Source organism: Lacerta agilis, chromosome 2 (genome assembly GCF_009819535.1).
Source record: "Lacerta agilis isolate rLacAgi1 chromosome 2, rLacAgi1.pri, whole genome shotgun sequence".
Classification (NCBI taxonomy): Eukaryota; Metazoa; Chordata; class Lepidosauria; order Squamata; family Lacertidae; genus Lacerta; species Lacerta agilis.
Window position 1 is genome coordinate 2,821,200 of NC_046313.1, and position 19,539 is coordinate 2,840,738.

At 48.2% G+C, this 19,539-nt stretch overlaps 1 protein-coding gene across 6 annotated transcripts in view; it reads left to right on the forward strand.

Annotated features, from left to right (window-relative positions):
- TNS2 (tensin 2) overlaps positions 1 to 19,539 on the forward strand; it is a 132,205-nt gene that overhangs the window by 109,082 nt on the left and 3,584 nt on the right. For all 6 annotated transcript variants that reach the window (XM_033137028.1, XM_033137047.1, XM_033137037.1 and 3 more), the window contains 8 exons: positions 26 to 176; positions 1,427 to 2,349; positions 4,165 to 4,251; positions 5,755 to 5,886; positions 7,744 to 7,836; positions 8,417 to 8,494; positions 17,819 to 17,896; positions 19,166 to 19,334. In XM_033137028.1, coding sequence (XP_032992919.1) covers positions 26 to 176; positions 1,427 to 2,349; positions 4,165 to 4,251; positions 5,755 to 5,886; positions 7,744 to 7,836; positions 8,417 to 8,494; positions 17,819 to 17,896; positions 19,166 to 19,334 — 1,711 coding nt within the window. The remainder of the gene's footprint in view (positions 1 to 25; positions 177 to 1,426; positions 2,350 to 4,164; positions 4,252 to 5,754; positions 5,887 to 7,743; positions 7,837 to 8,416; positions 8,495 to 17,818; positions 17,897 to 19,165; positions 19,335 to 19,539) is intronic.

The following is a 19,539-nucleotide window of genomic DNA, read 5'->3' on the forward strand; positions in this document are numbered from 1 at the left end:
ATTTCCTCTCCTTTCCTTTCCACAGAGCTGCAAGACTGCAGGGATGCCATGATGTCCTGGCACGACAGTCCCATCTCCCTTCAGCAGCATCGCCAGGAGGTCTTGGCTCACTGTGCAGACATCTCTGGCTCTCCTACTTCCTTCCACACCAGCAGTCCAGTATTCAGCAGTGACAGGTGGGTGCACCACAGAGAAGCCTGCACACATTTCCTACCTGTGGCTCTTTCTAAAGAAATCTTTCTGTCCTATTTCAAAGTCAAAGCCAGCTGTCAATCATCATCATGTAGAGCGATTAACTTGACCTGTAGAGCCGTTGTTTGAACTGTGTTCCAGAAAACGTATCAGATTTTTTGAAGCATATCAGGGGTTCCTTGGTGAAAAGGTCAGGAATGTTCCCTAAAAGACCGCCTAGTATTCCCCTGCAGCTGGCTGCCACTGTGGTAGTGCTGTCTCTGTGTGTGCTAGGGCATGTTGTCAGGCGGCTCAGGCAGAGCATCTGGGCACTCAACAAAACAAGGTGCTCAAACTGAAGACCAAACTTAGCAAGATGCCATTCGTGTGACTAGCAAGTGACTTTTAAAAACACAGAAGCAGCAGGTGCGGGACTCTCCTTCTGGATGTGAACCATAGCAGGGTGACAGGTGAGTAGGGGAAGAGTTAAAGCCTCAGAACTCCACATTTGGCACATGCCCTCTAAATAACTCTGGCAGCTGTTTTGTTGACTGGTTTATATCATTGTAGCTATTGGTCAATGGGTTTCAATGTTTCTGGTTAACTCCTATTATTGCAAGCGTGTAAGCAACAACTGGCCAACTCCTGATATGTTCAGAACTGCCTCTAGGCAATGAGGCAGAAGAACTGTGCAGTCACTGAGGTGGTTGCTCAGCTGAGCTAGTAGAACAGTACTGTGGGCCAGTCAATCTTGTGTGCATATGCGCAAGGCTGTGATCCTACCCCCCCACCCCCAATAAGCCACCTTGACGATCCTCACTGGGCAGAAAGGCAGCATAAGGGCTTCTCCACACTCCCATTTGCCCCTTGTTTTCTTCTGCCTGCCCTGTGATTACTAAGCATGGGTCCGAGAGGTTTTTCTTTTATCCTTCCGCTTTCCCTGGACCCCCTGCAGTTTACTACTGAATCAGAACAAACATCAGTCTGCAGAAAATCCAACTGACATTTGTTCTGACTCAGTAGAAAACATGGGGTTTTTCCAGGGAAGGTGGCCGGCAAAAGAAGAACTCATGCCTAGAAATCAGGAAAAACAGAAGTGTGGATAGTAATCTGTGGCCTTTAGATACACTTTGGTCCCTCCCACCCAACTACCAGTTTGAATGACTGTGGTTTTTCCCCTGCTTGCCACCATGAACATCTTTTTCTCGGCATGCTATTGTCAAGATTTATTAATGATATGCTTTCTCTCTCACAGCCCTGGCACCTTCAAGCACAGCAACAAGGCCACCAACCCCCCTGAAAATGTGCTGCGGCTGAGCCCTGAAGAGCTGGCTTCCCCTAGCTGGAAAAGAGGCCCAGAGAAGATGGCTTCTTCAAGCAGCCCCACACAGATGCTCACCCCAATGCAGGCCTTCACACACCTCCCCACTTTCCGCCCGCAGGCTAATGGGACTTCTCTGAGACCAGGCCTCCAAGCACCACAGCTGTGCTCCCGCACCCACTGTTCCTCCAGCCCTCCACACATCACCCCCTCACCCACAGCCAAACATGGCGTCCCGGCAGAGGACCAGCCACACCAGAATGGTTCAGAGAGATCTAGCCTCCAGGCCACAACAGTCTCCTGCGAATCGTCTGCTGAGGGAGCCTCACGGCCTCAGCTAAGCCCCGTCATGGAGAGACCGGCCCTGAGGAACAGCTTACGGGTCCCTTGCTACAGCCAGCCTCCTCCCGGCTGCAGAACTGTGTCCAGTGCTCCAGCCTCACCTCAGATCCCAGCAGCCTACAATGGGCAGCTGCACTGTGAGAGAAATGAGGCCGAGGTGGGCCCTGTTCTCCGGTGCCCCAACAGCAGCCCCTCTCTCAGGCCCTCCCCAATCAGTGTCCTGCCACCAGCCCCTGGCTATGGTTTCGCAGACATGCAGGGCTCACCAACCCCGGCCTTCCCCATTGCGACAGCCTACTACACGGGTGCAGAGAGCAGCCTCTCCGAACGGGATCCGCCCTGCGAGCCACAGCAGCCCCCGCTGCCTGAAAAGCATCACATACCGGCAGCCAGGAACTGGGAGAGGAGCTCACCGCCTGGCCGTAGCCCTGGCTCCGCTCACCACGTCACCTTTGCACCTGGCGTACCTGATGGCAACACACTTGGCCCAGCTAACAGCTCCGTTCCTAGAACAGGTATTTGGTGTGGTGTTTGGCTCATTTTTAATCCCTTGCTGTGGCTTCTTCCTAAATGCCCACCCTCTGCTTCCAGCTCTCAGTTGCTCTGCAGCAACCTTGAGTATCTCAATAACTGATTTGGATGTAGGACACTGAGGTGGTCCTCATTCCCTGGACTGTACCAGTTCAGGATGCAGGTGGGGACTGTGTGTTTTGAATGCTCCCACCTGTGTAAAAATACCATGTGCATCAGGTTGAAGGCTGTCTTGTCAAGCCCTGCTCATGTGTTACTCACCTGCAGGGGGTTAAGTGTGAAGTTGGCTTCTAGGTTCACTCCTGACATCCTGTGAGCTGCTACTTGTGTGTAGGGGCTTCACGCGGTCAGAATCAGGTGCCCCAGTCACATAGAGTAGCAGCTTTCATGTGGGGTTTTCTTTCCACACAACCGCATGCAACACATGGTTGTTGAGAGAGACTTATTCCACATCAGGATAAATTCCACATTGGTGCCTGACACGTGAGTAACACATAAATAGGGCTTATGAATCCTTCTCCCTGACAAGCCAACTTTCTGTGTAGAAGAGCATATAGCCAGGCAGTCCACAACAGCATTCTGAAATGGTTTCTGTTGTGAGGAAGGCTCCAACACATGGTTCTTCTAACTCGGCAGTAGAGGCCTTGATCTCAAATGGTGTTAGCTGTAAGGAGAAGCAGGCTTCCTTTTGAACCAAAGTTCCCTGGGGCTTAGCCCTGAAACCCAGGGCCCAGACTGAATGAAATATGGCACTCCAGCAACCTCATTCCATCTAAAGCTGTTGGCTGGGATTTGTTAGGTTTTAGTATTCTATTCTGTTGGTGTTCGTTTCAGATGTTATAAACTACTGTGTGAACAGAATCATAGAATCTTAGAGTTGGAAGGAACCCCAACTCTTAAGTCCAACCCCCTGCAATGCATGAATCTCAGCTAAAGCATCCATGACAGATGGCCATCCAACCTCAGCTTAAAAACCTCCAAGGAAGGAGAGTCCACAACCTCTTGTGGGAGTCTGTTCCTCTGCTGAACAGCTCTTACTGTCAGAAAGATTTCCCTAATGTTTAGTCAGAATCTCCTTCCTGGCAATTTGATGCCATTGGTTTGGGTCCTACCTTCCAAAGCAGGAGAAAACAAGCACCATCCCTCCTCCATGTGACAGCTCTTAAGTATTTGAAGATGGCTATCATATCTCCTCTCAGTCTACCCTTTTCTAAACATACCAAGCTCCTTCAAGTGCTCCTCACAAGCCGCAGACCCCATTGATTTGGGAATAATGAGGACATGAAGCTACCTTATGCTGAATCAGGCCATTGGCTCATCTAGCCCCATATTTTTGGCTCTGACACTCAACAGCTCTCTGGAATCCTTACCTGTCCCCTGAGATCCTTTCGAATGGAGATTGAACTGGGGACTTGTGCCTGTGTTCCACCTATGACCCTTCCCCGTTATAATATTGTCCTACTTTATAGGATTGTGGTAAGAGTCACTTGGAACAGGTATGGGAAACCTGTGGTCCTCAAGGGGCTGTTGGACTCCAACTCCTATCAACCTCAGCCAGTATTACCGCCAATGGTCAGGGATGATGGGAAATGTAGTCAGGCAGCATCTGGAGGGCCATAGGTTCCTCATCCCTGACTTAAGAATAATGTAAGTTAAGCATGCCAAACACTCTTAATGGGCTGCAAAAAATATTTTGTGTTAGTATTAATGTTGCACTTTTTAAAAGCCATTCCTAACACTTTTGCTCGTCTGCCTTTTGTAAAGAGAGCCACACTATCTTCCATCTCCTTTTCTTCCAGATTCACAGCAAGAGAACCAGGTTAGCGTCAAATTTGTCCAAGACACGTCAAAGTTCTGGTACAAGCCTCATTTGTCCCGGGATCAAGGTACACAATTCCCAAGCAGTTTTGTCTAGTTTGGATAGGATTTAACAAAATCAGTATTTGACACATTCTCTAGAGCAGGCTCCCCCAACCTTGTTTTTAGAAAGCATCAAGCAGCGCTTAATTCAAGAACTGCCCTAGATCTCTTGCGATTCAGTCAGTCACTGTGAAATATGTGTCTGCTTGAGTTGTGACTGCTGATGTTAACTTCATGTTCCCCACTGGGTGATCATATTTAAAATGTCTCTGCACTGTAATAGCATATGTAATCAGGGCCGTAGCTAGAGGGTGCTGAGGTGGGCCCCCACCAGCAGCGCAGGCGGGGGGGGGCGCAAAATCGGCTGCCGAGACCCTCTGCCAGGCACCCTGTCCAGCCAGCGCTCCCTGCCCGCAACCCAGACAGGGCAGGGAAGTGGGCGTGCTGGGTGGTGCCTGCTCTCGGCTGCCCCCCTTGGCCCTCCTGGCATCTGGGTTGGATGGGCAGCCTGGCGGGGGAGCCTGCGTGCGCCCCGAGCGCCCCATCCTGTTCGGCTGTGAGGCGCCGGCTCTGCCTCTCCTGGACCTCGCTCAGGGTTGGGCCTGGGAAGGTCCACCAGCCTCGTCCCCTGGTGCTGCCCAGCCCACCTCACTGCCCGCACCCCTGCCTCTCCAGGCACCGGGGGAGAGTCACCAGGTTCAAAGCCTGCCTGCTCCGGAGCCACTTTTTTTTCTCTCTCTCCTTTCGCACACCCTGCCTCAAGGGTGCCAACTTGAATAAAATAAATGGGGGGGCAGGTAAGCACCGCCCCGTATAATTGAGATGGAGCGCACAAACACTATTTGAATGGCCGTTAACTGGGGGGTGGTGGCATCCTCAAATATTTTAGGGGGGGTGAAGGAACCTTGGCCCCAAGGAGTTGGCTCCCGTGCCCTTCTCCCTATTAAAGTGGGGTGCTCCCCACTTTATGCAACTTCACTTATGCACGCAGGGGCCCGGAACGTAAGTGGGGATCATGTAGGTCAGCCTTCCCCATCTTGGTGTCCCCTCTCTGTTTTGGCCTCCTTCAATCAGAATTCATTACAAAAAGAATTCATTACAAGGTGAAGTGCATGAGGAATTGAATGGGTGGAGGGGGTGGAGGAGAGGCGGAAAGAAAAGCTAATTTGTCTGTGGCTAGGTGGTGCTATCCAGATAGTTCTGCCAGGGGTGCAAGATAACCCAGCTATGGCTCTGGATGTAATGTATGTAATAGCAAACACTTGCCTATTTTTGCATTTGCCTGTGTTTTGGGGAAATGGTCACTGCTGCTTCCTGTCTGCTGGAGAGGAGGCAGCCATCATAACCTGTAAGCAGTAGGTCCCTTTAAAGAAGTGGGTTTCCATTTTACACGAGGAAGTACCAGGGACTACAGATGGTACTGGTCCTCATTCTGAAGAATAATGTAGTGTGATGGTTAACCCTGCCTTGGAAGAACTGCAGGCTTCTGCATACACAAGGTGCTCACTTACATTTTTGCTCCTGAGCAGCCATTGCCCTTCTGAAGGACAAGGAGCCTGGGACCTTCCTCATTCGGGACAGTAATTCCTTCCAGGGGGCCTACGGCCTGGCTCTGAAAGTGGCAACACCTCCACCCAACATCATCAACCACTCCACCAAAGGTAAAAGCAGCAAACCAACACTTCCTGACTTGCAGCAGTAGCTACAGCCCCATGCAAAAGAGTGCCTGCTTCCCAAGCATTCGCTGCAGTGTTAGAAGGAAAACTCTGATCCTAAACCTACACTTCCTCGCGGGATATCTTCGGGAGAAAAAAAGGCTACAGAGTAAACCTCTGCTCAAATATGGAGTTCCTAAGATGGTTGGTTGGCGTCTTGTATGCCTCCTTCCGGCAACTCCTACTGCCCAGCTGGTGCCAAACATACTGCTCTGTTTTCCTTTAAACCACATCAGTGAGGCCAAGAGGGCGGGGTCTTGTCATTTGGGCAAACCTTTCCAGCCTCCCAAGACAAAGAGTGATGGGCAGTTTGCCCAATCTTGTCCATTGTCCTCTCTCCTGTGACTGACAGGCACGCCACACCCAAGGAGTAAAGCCTCTCACAGCTTCACACAATATGAACACAGCTGCTTCTGACATTCCTGTGCCTCTTAGCCGTGTCCTGGCCATGTCCAGCGGAGAAAGGAAATGCGGAGGGATAACTGAGAAGGCTGGCTAATAGATTTCCTTCCCTCCTCTGCCCATCCCTCCTCTGGAAACTACCCAATTCCTTCCTTAGCCTTTTATCCCGCCAAGAGTGTTCTGAATTGCTGGCTCTTAAGCCACAACGTTTTATGTGATCTTTGTGCTCGTATTATGTGTTCCTGCCCACCTTCATTGATAGGTTTAGTTTTTATTGTACATATATGTGCTTTCTTAACTTTATGAACCCCAGAGGATGTGGTTAATTGGAAGATGCATAAATAAGTAAGTTTCCATCCCTGGCAAATTCTCTCTTTGCTTGAGAGAGGTTGGAAGAACAAGTATATAGGAGAGACCCTAGCAGCCACAATTGATGAGTGATCTGCTCTTCCTGAGAGCATGTTGCATAGGGAGAGGGTAGCACCTTATTCTTATGCCCTACTCCTTCATAGGAGTAGGGATGGACAGTTCATCCTATTTCAGTGTCAGTTTTGCCTGTGTTTTATTCATAAAAGTCCATTCCATGCCACTTTAAACTAATCTGTGAATTTCATACAAAAATTCATATGTAAGCAGGGGCGTCGCTAGGGGGGGTGAGGGGGCGGTCCGCCCCAGGTTCCAGGGGAGGGGGTGACTCTCAGCATGCCCACCCCACAACTCATAGGTTGCTCAGTGCAGCAGCTGGCTTACACAGCACACACTTTGCTTTTTCCTTCTTGCTGGAAAAAGCCACAGAGGCACGGCTCCACCCAGCAGCCTGGCACATTTCACCAGGGCACTGCCCTCTCAGGGGGTACAAAGGTGCCAGCTTCAAGGGGTGACATTTGGCACCTCCACCTAGAGCCTCAAGCACAAGCCAGAGCAAATCCAGTGGCTTTGGGCTTAGGACTCGCCACAGCACTGCAAAAGCATTAGCTGTGCTTGCTTTACTCAGTCCACCTGGTCCTGGGGTACCATCCGCCCACACCCCTTCAGGTCACAGTAAGCGTTTTGCATTCCCCCACAATGCTTTGCGGCACCTCAAAAGCATTGTGGGGGAACGCAAAACACTCACTGTGACTTGAAGGGGTGTGGGCAGATGGGGGGGGGGTTGACAAAAAAATCCGCACTGGGTACCACTTGGGCTTGCTACGCTTCTGTATGTAAGTTCATATTTCATATCCTTGTACACATCTCTAAATATATTCTGAATGTTTTGAAACGTATTTTGATACATTCATTGAACTGAGAACTGCATTGCAAAATTCAAAGAAGGGCAAAACTTCATACATTTGCTGAGTTAGGTAGTTGAGTTCACTTAAAAATACAAACCAACCAAAATTCTTCTCCATCCTTCCATAGGCGACCCTGCTGAACAGCTGGTGCGTCACTTCCTGATTGAGACAGGACCTAAAGGGGTGAAGATCAAAGGCTGCAACAACGAGCCCCATTTTGGTGAGTGGCTGGCATAAAGAAAAAGAGGTGGCCACACACCCGGCACATTCTCATTTATATTTTGCAATGTAAAAAGTTACACAGGTACCTAAGCAGATAAGTTTTAAAGCCACCAGCTTGGATGTCTTTAAAAGAGGATTGGACAAATTCTTTAAGGGTAAAGCTATCACTGGCTACCAGCATGATGTCTGTGTTCTGCTGCAACAGTTGGAGGCAGTAATACTTCTGGAGTGGCTGGAAAGAGCAGGAGGGGGGAGTGCTTGGGTCTTGCTTGTGGGTTTCCTGCCAGCATCTGGCTGGCTACTGTCAGAACAGGATGCTGGACTAGATGGGCCATTTGCCTGATCCAGCAGAGCCCTTCGTAATGTTATTATGTACCTTGCGGGGCAAGTGGGCCCAGGAGGCTCCTGATATCCTCATCTAGAAAAATTAGGTTACGCTTTTGCTAGGGAGGTTAAGCAGTGCTCCAGGCTTGAGGGAGGAAGAGGGTGCTTGCTATGTGCAGGGGAGAAGGTACTGTAAGGAGGCTGTGCAGGAGAAGCACTGCTGTGCCCCATGGCTGTTCCTCTTCTCCTTGCAGGCAGCTTGCCAGCCCTGGTGTCCCAGCACTCCATCACCCCCATCTCCTTGCCTTGCCGTCTCCGTATCCCAAGCAAAGGTAAGAGGTGCTCAGGAAGCTTTTGGGAGCCAAGATATCTGGGTGCAGTGGGGACGTAGTTTGGCTATAAATCTTGAAACACTCAAATATAATGCCTTGTATGGCAGCTTCCCCACATTAAAGCAGAAAGGGGCATGGGTGTGTGTATTCCAGGCAAGTCATTATCTCCGCTGCTTTGGTTTTATCCAACCCATGTCTACTCAGAGTAGATCCATCAAAATTAATGTACAAAACTAGAAGGTCCATTGATTTTCAGTGCATCTACTGTTAGCAGGAGGCGGCCAGGTTTTACAGCTCCTGTTTCCCATGCTGGTTTAAGCAGTGTGATGGCTCAGAGATGGAGCTGTGGATCAATAAGGTCAGATCTCGACTCTCATGAATTCACCAGGTTGTTCTAGCCACTCAGCCCCACACCTGAAGTAATCTTTCATGTACCTTACATTTGTAAGGATTACAAGATAATGACTGCAAAGTGCTTTCCACCCTTGGAAGTACTTCATTAAATGCTAAGGTTTATGGCAACTGTACTGCTTTCTGCTGCATGAACCAGCAGAGATCATCGCAACTCTTGCAAGGGATAAATGAGCATGCCTGACTAGTGCCCCCACCCCAAAGTGTCCTTCTGGTCTCAAGCTGTTGTTGGATTCCATCAGCCCCAACCAGCATGGCCAATGGCCAGGGAAGATGGGAGATGGAATCCAACAAAAATCTGGAGGATGATACATTGGCTGCTCCATATTTACCACACCTGCAACCCACCTTTCTCTTTTTTTTTTTTTTTTTTTTTTTTTTTACTTTTTCTTTATTAAAGATTTTCTTGGTTTACAAAGTTGTAATGTCTCTCATATTTTTCCATAAAACATTTTTACAGATCAATTTTAGTGGTTGAGACATTAGGGAGAGAGGGGGAAGGAAGTGGGTGGGATGGGTGGGAGGGTGGGGTGGGGAGATGATGTTTCTATTTTCCTTAATATATGTAGGATTTGGTGTCAGCGTCGCTTGTGTTGGTTCTCTGTTGTTTGCTTGTGTTTCTTTGGCGGTGAGAGGTTGTGATTGGCGTAGGGTTTGATTGTTCATTCGTGATTGGCTGTGATGGTCTTTGGTTTCCTGTGTGAGTGGGGTGGGTGGTTGTTTTGGATCAGGTTAGCCATATTGATTTGTATGCTGTCGGTAGGTTTTTGTCATTGTCTTGTTGGGCTGCGTGTGCGATGAAGGGGGACCATACGGGGGTGAAGGTGTCTTCTTCTGTTTGTCCCCGTGCTAGTTTTAGGTTGCTGGTTAATTTTTCTAGTAGGGCTGTTTCCCATACTGCTTGGTACCATTGGTCCATGTTGACTCCTGACAGGTCTTTCCAGTGTCTGGTTATGATGTTTCTGGTTGCTGAGAGTAGATGGATTATGAGTTCCTTGTGTTGTAAGTGGGCATTATTGTCTTGGAAGATGTTTAGTAGAGCCAGTTCTGGGGTGGTTTCTAGCACTTGTTTGGTTATTTTGCATATTTCTCGTATGGTTGTTGTCCAGAATGTTTGGATTTTGGGGCACTCCCACCACATATGGAAGTATGTGCCCATAGAGGTGCATCCTCTCCAGCATCTTGGTGAGGTTCCTGGGCGTATTTGTGCTAGTTTTCTTGGTGTTAGATACCACCTGTAGGTTAGTTTTAGGGTGAGTTCCCTTCTTTTTGTTGATATGGATTTAAAGGGGGGTTTGGACCACATCCTGGTCCATTGGGTGGGGTTGATTTCGTATCCTATGTCGTCCTCCCATTGTCTTTTGATTGTGTCTAGGGGGTTTGTGGGGTTCTTTAGTAGTATTTTGTATATTGCACATACTATTCCTTTGCCGTGTCCCTTTGTCATTAGGATGAGGTTTTCAAAGGTTGTCAGGGGTCTAGTTGCTGTTGATTTTACTGCTGGGTTGTTTAAAAGGGCATGTAATTGGTGTTGTGCTAACCATGGTATTTGGGTGTCTTCTAATTTGTCCTGTATTTCTTGTGTTGATAAGGGTGTGTTATTTTTATAAAAGTCTATTAGGCGATGCAGACCTTTGGATTGCCATGTTTTTGTTTGGAGGTTTTGTGCTGCGTGTAGGAATAGTGGGTGGTATGCCAGGGGAATTAGTGGGGATGGGGTAGGGGATAATTTGCCTATTTCTGTTTTCCATGCTTTGAACATGGTTTGTGTGTACCTGTTAAGTGTTGTGGGGATTTTTCTTAGTTTGTTTGGGAGGAGTGGGTATGCTGTGGTGCAGATGTTTTCAATTGTGTCCCTTTCTAGATGTATCCATTGTTTTGTCTCGTCTTCTAGTATGTATGGGATTATGTGACGTAGTTGGTTGGCATTGTAATATGCTTCTATGTTGGGGATTCCCCATCCACCTTCTGAGGTGGGGAGGTGCAGGTATTTGGTGCTTATTCTTGGTTTTTTGTGTGAGAAGATAAAAGAGTGTAGTTTTCTCTGCCATTTGCGGAGTTGGGTTGGGGGAATCCAGATTGGGAGGGTTTGGAACAGGTATGTTAGTTTTGGAAGGGTGATCATTTTGATCATGGCTATTTTGTCTGAGAGAGTGGAGTTCATGTTGTTCCATCTCTTTAAATTTTTGTTTATTTGTTGCCATAGGGGTTTGTAGTTGTGGAGGTATAGTTTGTTGAGGTTTTTGGTTATTTGCACCCCAAGATATCTGAACTTGGTGTGACAGAGTTTTATCTTGGTGGTTTTGGTGAGTTCTCTTTGGATGTGAGGGGGGGTGTTGAAGCACATGGCTTCTGATTTTGCAAAATTTACTTGTAGGCCTGACACCATTGCAAATGTGTTGAGTTCTCTGATTAGGGAGGGTGCTGTGTTTAAAGGATCTGGTGTTGTGACCATTAGGTCGTCTGCAAAAAGTCCTAGTTTATATGTTTTGCCTTTTATTTCCACCCCTTTGATGTTTGTGGCTGCTCGGATTCGAATTGCTAGGGGTTCCAGCGCCAGGATAAATAGGAAGGGGGACAGTGGGCATCCTTGTTTTGTGCCTCTTTGGATTGTTATGGTCTTTGAGTCCATGTTGTTAATTCTGCATTTTGCTGAGGCTTGGGAGTATATTTGTTTGATGGTTTGTAGGAAGTTGGGGCCAAATTTCATGCTGGTTAGTACTGCTGATAGGTATTTCCATTCTAAGCAATCAAATGCTTTGAGAATATCTAGGGACATGATTGTCAGTGGGAGTTTAGTTGCCTTGCTGTGTTCGATTAGGTTTAGTAGTTTCCTGATGGGGTCTGTAATGTTGCGACCAGGGACAAAGCCAGTTTGGTCTGGGGCTATTAGCTTGGATAGGAATTTTTTGAGGCGGTTGGCCAAGATTGATGTGAATATTTTGTAGTCTTGGTTTATTAATGAGATTGGGCGGTAAGATTCTACTTTGAGACTGTCCTTTAGTGGTTTTGGGATGGAGACTATTTTGGAGAGGGTCCAGGTTTTGGGGATGGGCCCTCCTTTTATGATGTCATTAAACAGGCGTGTCATGTAGGGAATCAGGGGTTCTCTGAATTTTTTATAGAATTCTGCTGTGAAGCCATCAGGGCCTGGGGCTTTGTGTGATTTTAAGTTTTTAAGGATTGTGTCTATTTCCTCTGGGGTGATAGGGCTGTCCATGAGTTCCTGTTCCTCGCTAGTTAGGGTAGGTATGTTCGTTTCTGTTAGGAATTCTCTGATTTCTTTCTCGGGTGGGTTGCGGGAGGTGTATAGGTTGGAGTAGAATTCTGCGAATTCTGACGTTATTTCTTTGGGGGAGAATGTAGTGCTGCCATCTTTTTTGGTGATGCAGTGTATTCTTGCTTTGAGTGCTTTTTTCCTACATCTATTTGCCAGTAGTCTGGAGTTTTTCCCTCCATATTCATAGAAGCGTTGCTTAGAATATAAAATGTTTATCATTGTTTTGTTGATTTCTAGGGAGTCTATTTCTTTTCTTTTTTGTTCTATAAGTTGAAGGAGTTTTTTAGATCCTGTTTGTTTGTAGCGTGATGAGAGCACTGTGATGTCCTGTTCTAATTTGTTAATTTTTGAGGAGGTTTGTTTTTTAAGGAGTGCTTTCTCTTTTATGCATACTCCTCTGGTAACCGCTTTCATTGCATCCCATAGGAGGGGGGTGTCTATGTTGTTTATATCGTTTTCCTTGAAGTAGTTTTGGAGAGTTTTGGTGAGGGTTTCTCTAATTTGTTGGTTTGTAGTTAGGGTGGGACTGAAGGACCATGATGGGGTGGTTTGTGTTTCTTCTCCTATTTTGACAGTGACTTCTACTGGGGCGTGGTCTGTGATTTTGATGTTGCCTATGTTTGTTGATTCCACTAGGGGGATTAGGCCTTGTGTAAGTAGAATGCTGTCTAATCTGGAGACTGTGCCATGCCGTCCAGATTGGAAAGTGTGGCTGGTGTCTCCTGGGTTTAGCTCACCCCATATGTCATAAAGACCCTTGTTTTTTAGCATTTTCAGTAGTTTGTAGGAGTCCCTGGTTGTTGGGGGGGATTTTTGGAGGGAGGTTGCCCCTGGGGTTGTAAGGTGTATGTTTTTCAGGGATAAGCCTTTTAAATTTATGTTGAGGTCACCTCCCAGGATTGCTTCCCCTTCAGAAAAGGAGAGGAATTTGTTTAATGTGTTTTGGAAGAATTCCAATTGTTTCAAATTTGGAGCGTATATAGAGCCAATTGTCAATTTATTTTTACCGTCTAATGTCCCTTTTATGAAGATGAATCTACCTTTTTTGTCCTTAAGGACTGTTGTGGCTTTGAAGTTCAGGTCTCTACTTATTATCACAGCTACCCCCCCGGGCTTTTCCTGAGCCATTTGCTATCCATTGTTGACTGAAGCGGGGGTCATTCAGGAGTTTGCTCCCTTTGGATGGGTTGTGTATTTCTTGTAAGAAGGTGATGTGTGGTTTCATGTTATTTATGTATGAGGTGATGCGTTTTCTTTTGATGGGGTTTCCCAACCCCCTCACGTTTAGTGTAATTGCTTTTAAGTTAGCCATCTTGTTTCCTTCTTGTGTAGGATGATTTTTGGCCAACCCGTCTGGGTTGTCTTATGTCTCTCATTTTATGTTGTTTATCGAACCAACAGGGTTGTGCTGACCCAGGTTGTGGTGGATAGGGGGTTGGTGGGGTTGGAGTTGGGTTTGGGTTAGAGAGTGGGGGGTAGGTTGTAGGGGGTTTCCTACGTGTGGTCATATAAGCGTGCGTTTGGGGTGTTTTGGACCCTTTGGCGATTAGCCGGTTGGTCCTGGGTCTCGGCTGGTGTGGAGGGCCGTGTTCAGGGACAGGCCATCTCCCTTGTCTTCTGCGACAGGGGGTGAACAGCGAGACGGTGTGAGGCGTCTTTTTGACGCCAATGTTGTAAGTGTTGTAGATAAGGTTCAGAAGCAATATTGTCAGTGTAAATAGCAACATTGCTGGTGTGTTAGGGTAAGAGTGTGTGTGTTGGTGCGCTCTGGTGCCACCATTGTGTTGGTTAGGTATCAAGTTGAAGCCTGATTGTGGGTTGTGTTTGGGTTGGAGAGTTTGTTTTGCTTTGGTGTGGAGTGGGGGTGGTGATGAGGGAGTTGGTTGTTGGGTGGGGGGGATCGTGGTTGAGGTCTGAACTGGTGTTGGGGTGGGGGTTACTGTGGAAGTGTGGTGTTGGGGGATGTTGATGGTGTTGGCATTTTTTATGGCTGGGGGGGGAAGGGGGGATATTCACCAGTCCTGTAGTTTGGGGTGTTTTCCGGATGCTTCATTCAGTTATGGTTGTTGTTGTAGGGTCATTCCTTTGTGAGGTGTTGGTTTGGTTGGATTTGGACTGGATTCTTGTGCTGAGTCTTCGGTGGGATGGTTCTGTGCGTGCCGGTAGTTGGTTGTACCTATACGTGTTGTTTTGCTGCTTTCTTCTCATCTTTTTCTTCTGCACTGTCGTCCATTTGTCTGCTTTTATTTCGGCGTTGTGGTTGCGGTTTTCGCTTGGTGGGTTCTCCTGTTGCCACTCCGGTGGAGGGTCGAATCCGAGGTCCTCTAGTAATTGCTGAGCTTCAGGTATGTTGGTAACCATGTGTTGCGTTGTGTCTGTTGTTACAATGAGGCGAAAGGGGAAGCCCCATCGGTAGTTGATCTTTGCTTGCTGGAGGCGCTGGGTGCATGGGCGTAGGCTTTTCCTCCGATTTAGGGTGTCTTGGGATAAGTCCGGAAAGACTGATATGTTGTTGTTTTTGTATAGAAGGTTGGTTGTTCTTCTGAGTTTGTTCCATATCTCTTCCTTCTTTTTGTAGCGAGCAAAGCACACTATGATGTCTCTTGGGGGGGTGTTGGGTTTCGGTTTGGCTCTTAGGGCTCTGTGGGCTCTCTCGAGGTCATCTGTCTCGAGTGTCAAACCTGGGATTGTGTTTTTCAGCCAGCTTACAATTAGGTCTGCTGTGCTTTTCTCCTCTGCATCTTCAGGGAAATTGCGAAATCGGAGGTTACAGCGTCTACTTCGGTCTTCGAGGTCTGCTAGTTTGATTCTCATTTCTGTGTTTTCTGCTTCCAGTTTGCTCAGTTTCTCCATCCTCCGTATGTTCTCTTCTTGGTATTGTTCTAATGTTCTCTCTTGCATTTGGGTCTTGTTCTCTAGAGCTTCTACTTTGGAGGTTAGAGCTTCAATTAATATCTGCATGGGAGCCATTGCGTCTTTCATTTCTTTCTTCAGTTCTCTTGCTAATCTAGCCTCCATTTCTCTCAGATCTCGTCTTGTTATTGGGTGGTTGTCGTCTTGGAGGGGTGTTGTGTTCTGATTGTCGTTAGCCATCTCCCTGGTTGGTGCCATTTTGGTCTCCCTGATGGTTTTGGTTTGGTGTCTGTTCAGCGTCTTCTTGGAGTGTGGCGTGTTGCGGTTAGGGGTTGTAACACTGGTGATTCCTGGGTGCTGTTGGGTTGGTCAGGCTTTGTTGATTGGTGGCTTTTACAGAGCGTATGGTTTAGGCGGCCATTCGTATTACTTCTTGGCTGTGATGAAAGGGCTTCTCTGGGATTTCCGGAGTCGCCTCAGCAGTGTTGTCAGAGTGGGGGGGGGGACAGATAGGTATACAAACAGGTGGGTTAGTAGATAGACAATTCACTTCGGGGGGGGAGGTTCAGTGGGCAGAGATGCGGGGGGGATTGTGGCTACTATAGGGGAAAGGTTTTGTTTTAAGGGGGTGTGGTGGGTGAGAGAGAGGGCTCCCCCCTCTAAGATAGGTTGGCAAAGGGACTAAAAGGGGGGGGGGAATTAGGTTTAAAAAGGGAGCGAGAGGGACACAAAGGGAAAGAGAGAAAGGAAGAGATGGGGATAGAAAACAAATGGGGCTGGGAGTGGAAAAGTGGGGTGGGAGAGCATAAATTGGGGGTGGGGTGGGGTGGAGAGATATGTCTTTAAGTAGTGTGTAGAAAGGGTAGAAAAAGAGAGAGAGAGAGAATAGAATGAAAATAAAGATAAAAGTTCACATAAGGGATGGCTGGAGTGGCAATGGTCCCCTTTTGAAAGAGAAGTGGTAAGAGTAGGTGTATGGGGGGGAGAGGTTAAAAAAGAGGGGGGAGAGAAAGAAAGAAGAAAAGAAAAAAGGGAGGGGGAGAAAGAGGTGAAGAGAAAGGGGTAAAAATAAAGATAATAATTCAAATAGAGTGGTTGTAGCGGCAGTGGGGGGTGTCTTTAGGGAAAAATGTTTTTTGTTTTAGTTTAGTTTAGGTTTATTCCTTTCCCCCCCTTTCTTTCTCTCCCCCCAAAAAATTAAAGAAGGGGGAGGGAGGGAGGGGAAAAAAGGGGGGGAGAGGAGAAGAAATAAAGAAGAAGGAAAAGAAAAGAAAAAAAAGAAAAAGAAAGAAGAGGGAAAGGAAGAAGGGGGGAACTATTTTAAGGAGAGAAGGTGAGAAGGGACAGTAAAAGAGAGGGATACAGGGGGGGGGTTGAAAGAGCAGATGGATAAACAGTAAGAGTAAAAATGGATTGGGGGGGTTAAAAAACAAAGAACAAAAACCCCAGAACAAAGACAAAAAGTAGTGGCTTAAAAAACAAACAGAGACTAGGATAAAAACAGGAGCAAGAGGAGGGGGGGAACCCCTCTTCTCTCTTCTTCCTTCTTTTTTTTCTCTCTTCCCCTCTATTTAAAAATAAGAAATAAAAATAAAATAAAATAAGTTTTCTTTTCTTCTTCCCCTCTTCCTCTCTCCCCTCTCCTCAAGGGTATTATTATTATTATTATTATTATTATTTTTTTAAAGAGTGGGGTGGGGAGAGGAAGATAAAAATAAAAATAAAAAATAACAAAAGATAAAAATAAGGGGAGAAAGGGGAAACCCCTCCAAATATATATTAAAAAAGCGATGTCTTCCCAAGGGGAGGCCTTTTCCTAGAGCGCTAGTCTTTTGGGAGGCAAGTTCGGGTCGGGCCTGTGTTTTTCCTTGTCCGTTCTTCGCCTCCCTTCCTGGGCTGCAGGATCAGGGCCTCGCTCCCTCCGGGGCGCAGCGGTGTGGCGGCAATTGCGACGATGGCGGTGGGGGGGGGCAGGCACTTCTCCCCTCCCAGGGGTCCCTCTTCCTTCCCCTGGTTCGGGGGCGATAGGGGAAGGGAGCGTCCTCTCCCTTCTGCCTTTCTCCTGGGGGGGGGGCGCGGCTGCAGCGGCGGCGGGAGCGGCGGCGGGACTAGGGCGTCCTTCTCCGGAGCACCGACGCTCCACGAGGCAGGTCCTTCCAGGTCGCTGGGCCTCGGGGCCCAGAACTCCTTTTCCCCGATCCGCGGGCGTTGGGGGCAGGGAGGGTCTTCTCCTTCCTACCTCTCTCGGGGGGGGCGGCGGCTGCAGCGGCGGCGGGAGCGCTGGCGGGGCTGGGGCGTCCCTCTCCAGCCTCCGGAGCACCGGCGCTCCGCGAGGCAGGTCCTTGTAGGCCGCTAGGCCTCGGGGCCCAAGGATCCGCCCGTCCGTCGGGCGAGTGAGTCCTCTCTCGCGGTCCCGCGGGGGGGGGGCGGGAGCCTCCCCACCGATGTTCCCTGTGCTTGCGCGGCGGCGGCGGCGGCAGCGGCGGTCTCGGCGGCACGGGATCCAGCCGGGCAGCTCCGATCGTGTAGATCACTTTCGGGAGCTCTGCGGTCCCGTGCCGATCGCCATTTTGCCTCCTGCACAAGTCCCACACACGATTTTGTAACCCACCTTTCTCTTAAGAAGCCCATGGCAGAAATTTAACTTTAGCCTGTAGGTTGGGGCGAATGAAGCTGAATGAAGTTTTGAACATTGTTTCACCACATGCAAGCCCCACATGCTCTAACCACGGTGTGCATGTTAGACAGTGTTGTCTCTCTCTTTGCCTCCCCCTTTTCAGATCTTGTGGAGGAGAGCACAGAGCTGGCTGTTCCCACCAACATGAGCACAGCTGCTGATCTGCTGAAACAGGGAGCAGGTCAGTACCAGAGCGGAGAGGGAGGACTTCTGATATTGACAGGTGAAGGGATGCAGAACCACACAGAGTGCTAAAGCCCCATTATTATGATTTACGGTACTTGCACTAGATTACCCAATGTGAGGCTCAAACCCGCAGCCATGAGATAAAAAGTCCCATGCTCCAGTGACTGTGCTATCCCAATAAAGAAAGGTGGTATACAAATTAAAACTGAAAAATAGAAGTATAACAAAACCTTGTTTTTTGTTCTTCATGGAAGTTGAGATGCACAAGAAGCTGAATATTGCACTAGATGTCAGTGTCACTCAAGTAGGAAGCTATAGAATCCTAGAATCCTAGAGTTGGAAGAGACCACAAGGGCCATCCAGTCCAACCCCCTGCCAAGCAGGAAACACCATCAAAGCATTCCTGACAGATGGCTGTCAAGCCTCCGCTTAAAGACCTCCAAAGAAGGAGACTCCACCACACTCCTTGGCAGCAAATTCCACTGTTGAACAGCTCTTACTGTCAGGAAGTTCTTCCTAATGTTTAGGTGGAATCTTCTTTCTTGTAGTTTGAATCCACTGCCCTGTGTCCGCTTCTCTGGAGCAGCAGAAAACAACCTTTCTCCCTCCTCTAGATGACATCCTTTTATATATTTGAACATGGCTATCATATCATCCCTTAACCTTCTCTTCTCCAGGCTAAACATACCCAGCTCCCTAAGCCGTTCCTCATAAGGCATAGTTTCCAGGCCTTGGACCATTTTGGTTGCCCTCCTCTGGACACGTTCCAGCTTGTCAGTATCCTTCTTGAACTGTGGTGCCCAGAACTGGACACAGTACTCCAGGTGTATTAGGCTATTTTTGTGACAAATATTAAAATATTAGGCTATTTTTGTCACAAATAGGTAAGGAGGTCTGTAGGCATTCAGCAGCAGATACAGCCGTGGAGTCCTGGTCACTGTTTGAAAAACTGCAAAGCAGCAGGGAGAGGATGAAATTCACAGGGTAGAAGAAGTAATTGGGAGAAGGGTTGCTTAACCCTTTCCATGTTTCCCACTTCCCACTGCAGCCTCTTCCCAACCAAAGTTCGCTAACATCTAATTCAGACTTTGGTTTCAGCAGCGGAAAATCAAACAAGGATGAAATGGAAGGGAATCTCTTAAGTGTTTGGAAGCCTTAGCAGATGAACTAGATGGGGTCCGAGCTGTGTGGTTATGGAAGGTGCAAAGTTTTGAACAATCCATCTCTTTCTCTCTTCCCCCACCTCCCCTCTTCCAAATTATAGCCTGCAGTGTGCTGTACCTGAGCTCTGTGGAAACAGAGTCCCTGACAGGTCCACAGGCTGTGGCCAAGGCAGCCACCAGCACCCTGAGTGCCACTCCCCGTGCTTCTGCCTGCGTCGTGCACTTCAAGGTGTCAGCCCAGGGCATCACGCTCACAGACAACCAGAGAAAGTGAGTCACGCTGCCTCTGCTCTAGGGGCGCCAGGATACCTGTGGGCCAAGCCCCTCCTCTCTTCCTAATATGCCGTTGTCTTCCCTGCCCATCGTGATATGTTTTGCTCTTTCCATGTATTTTCTTCTTCCTGTTGTCATGAGAGAGACCCACAGTGGTTTTTGCACCTCCCCTCCCCTCTTGATTCAGGAAAATTTCCTTCTA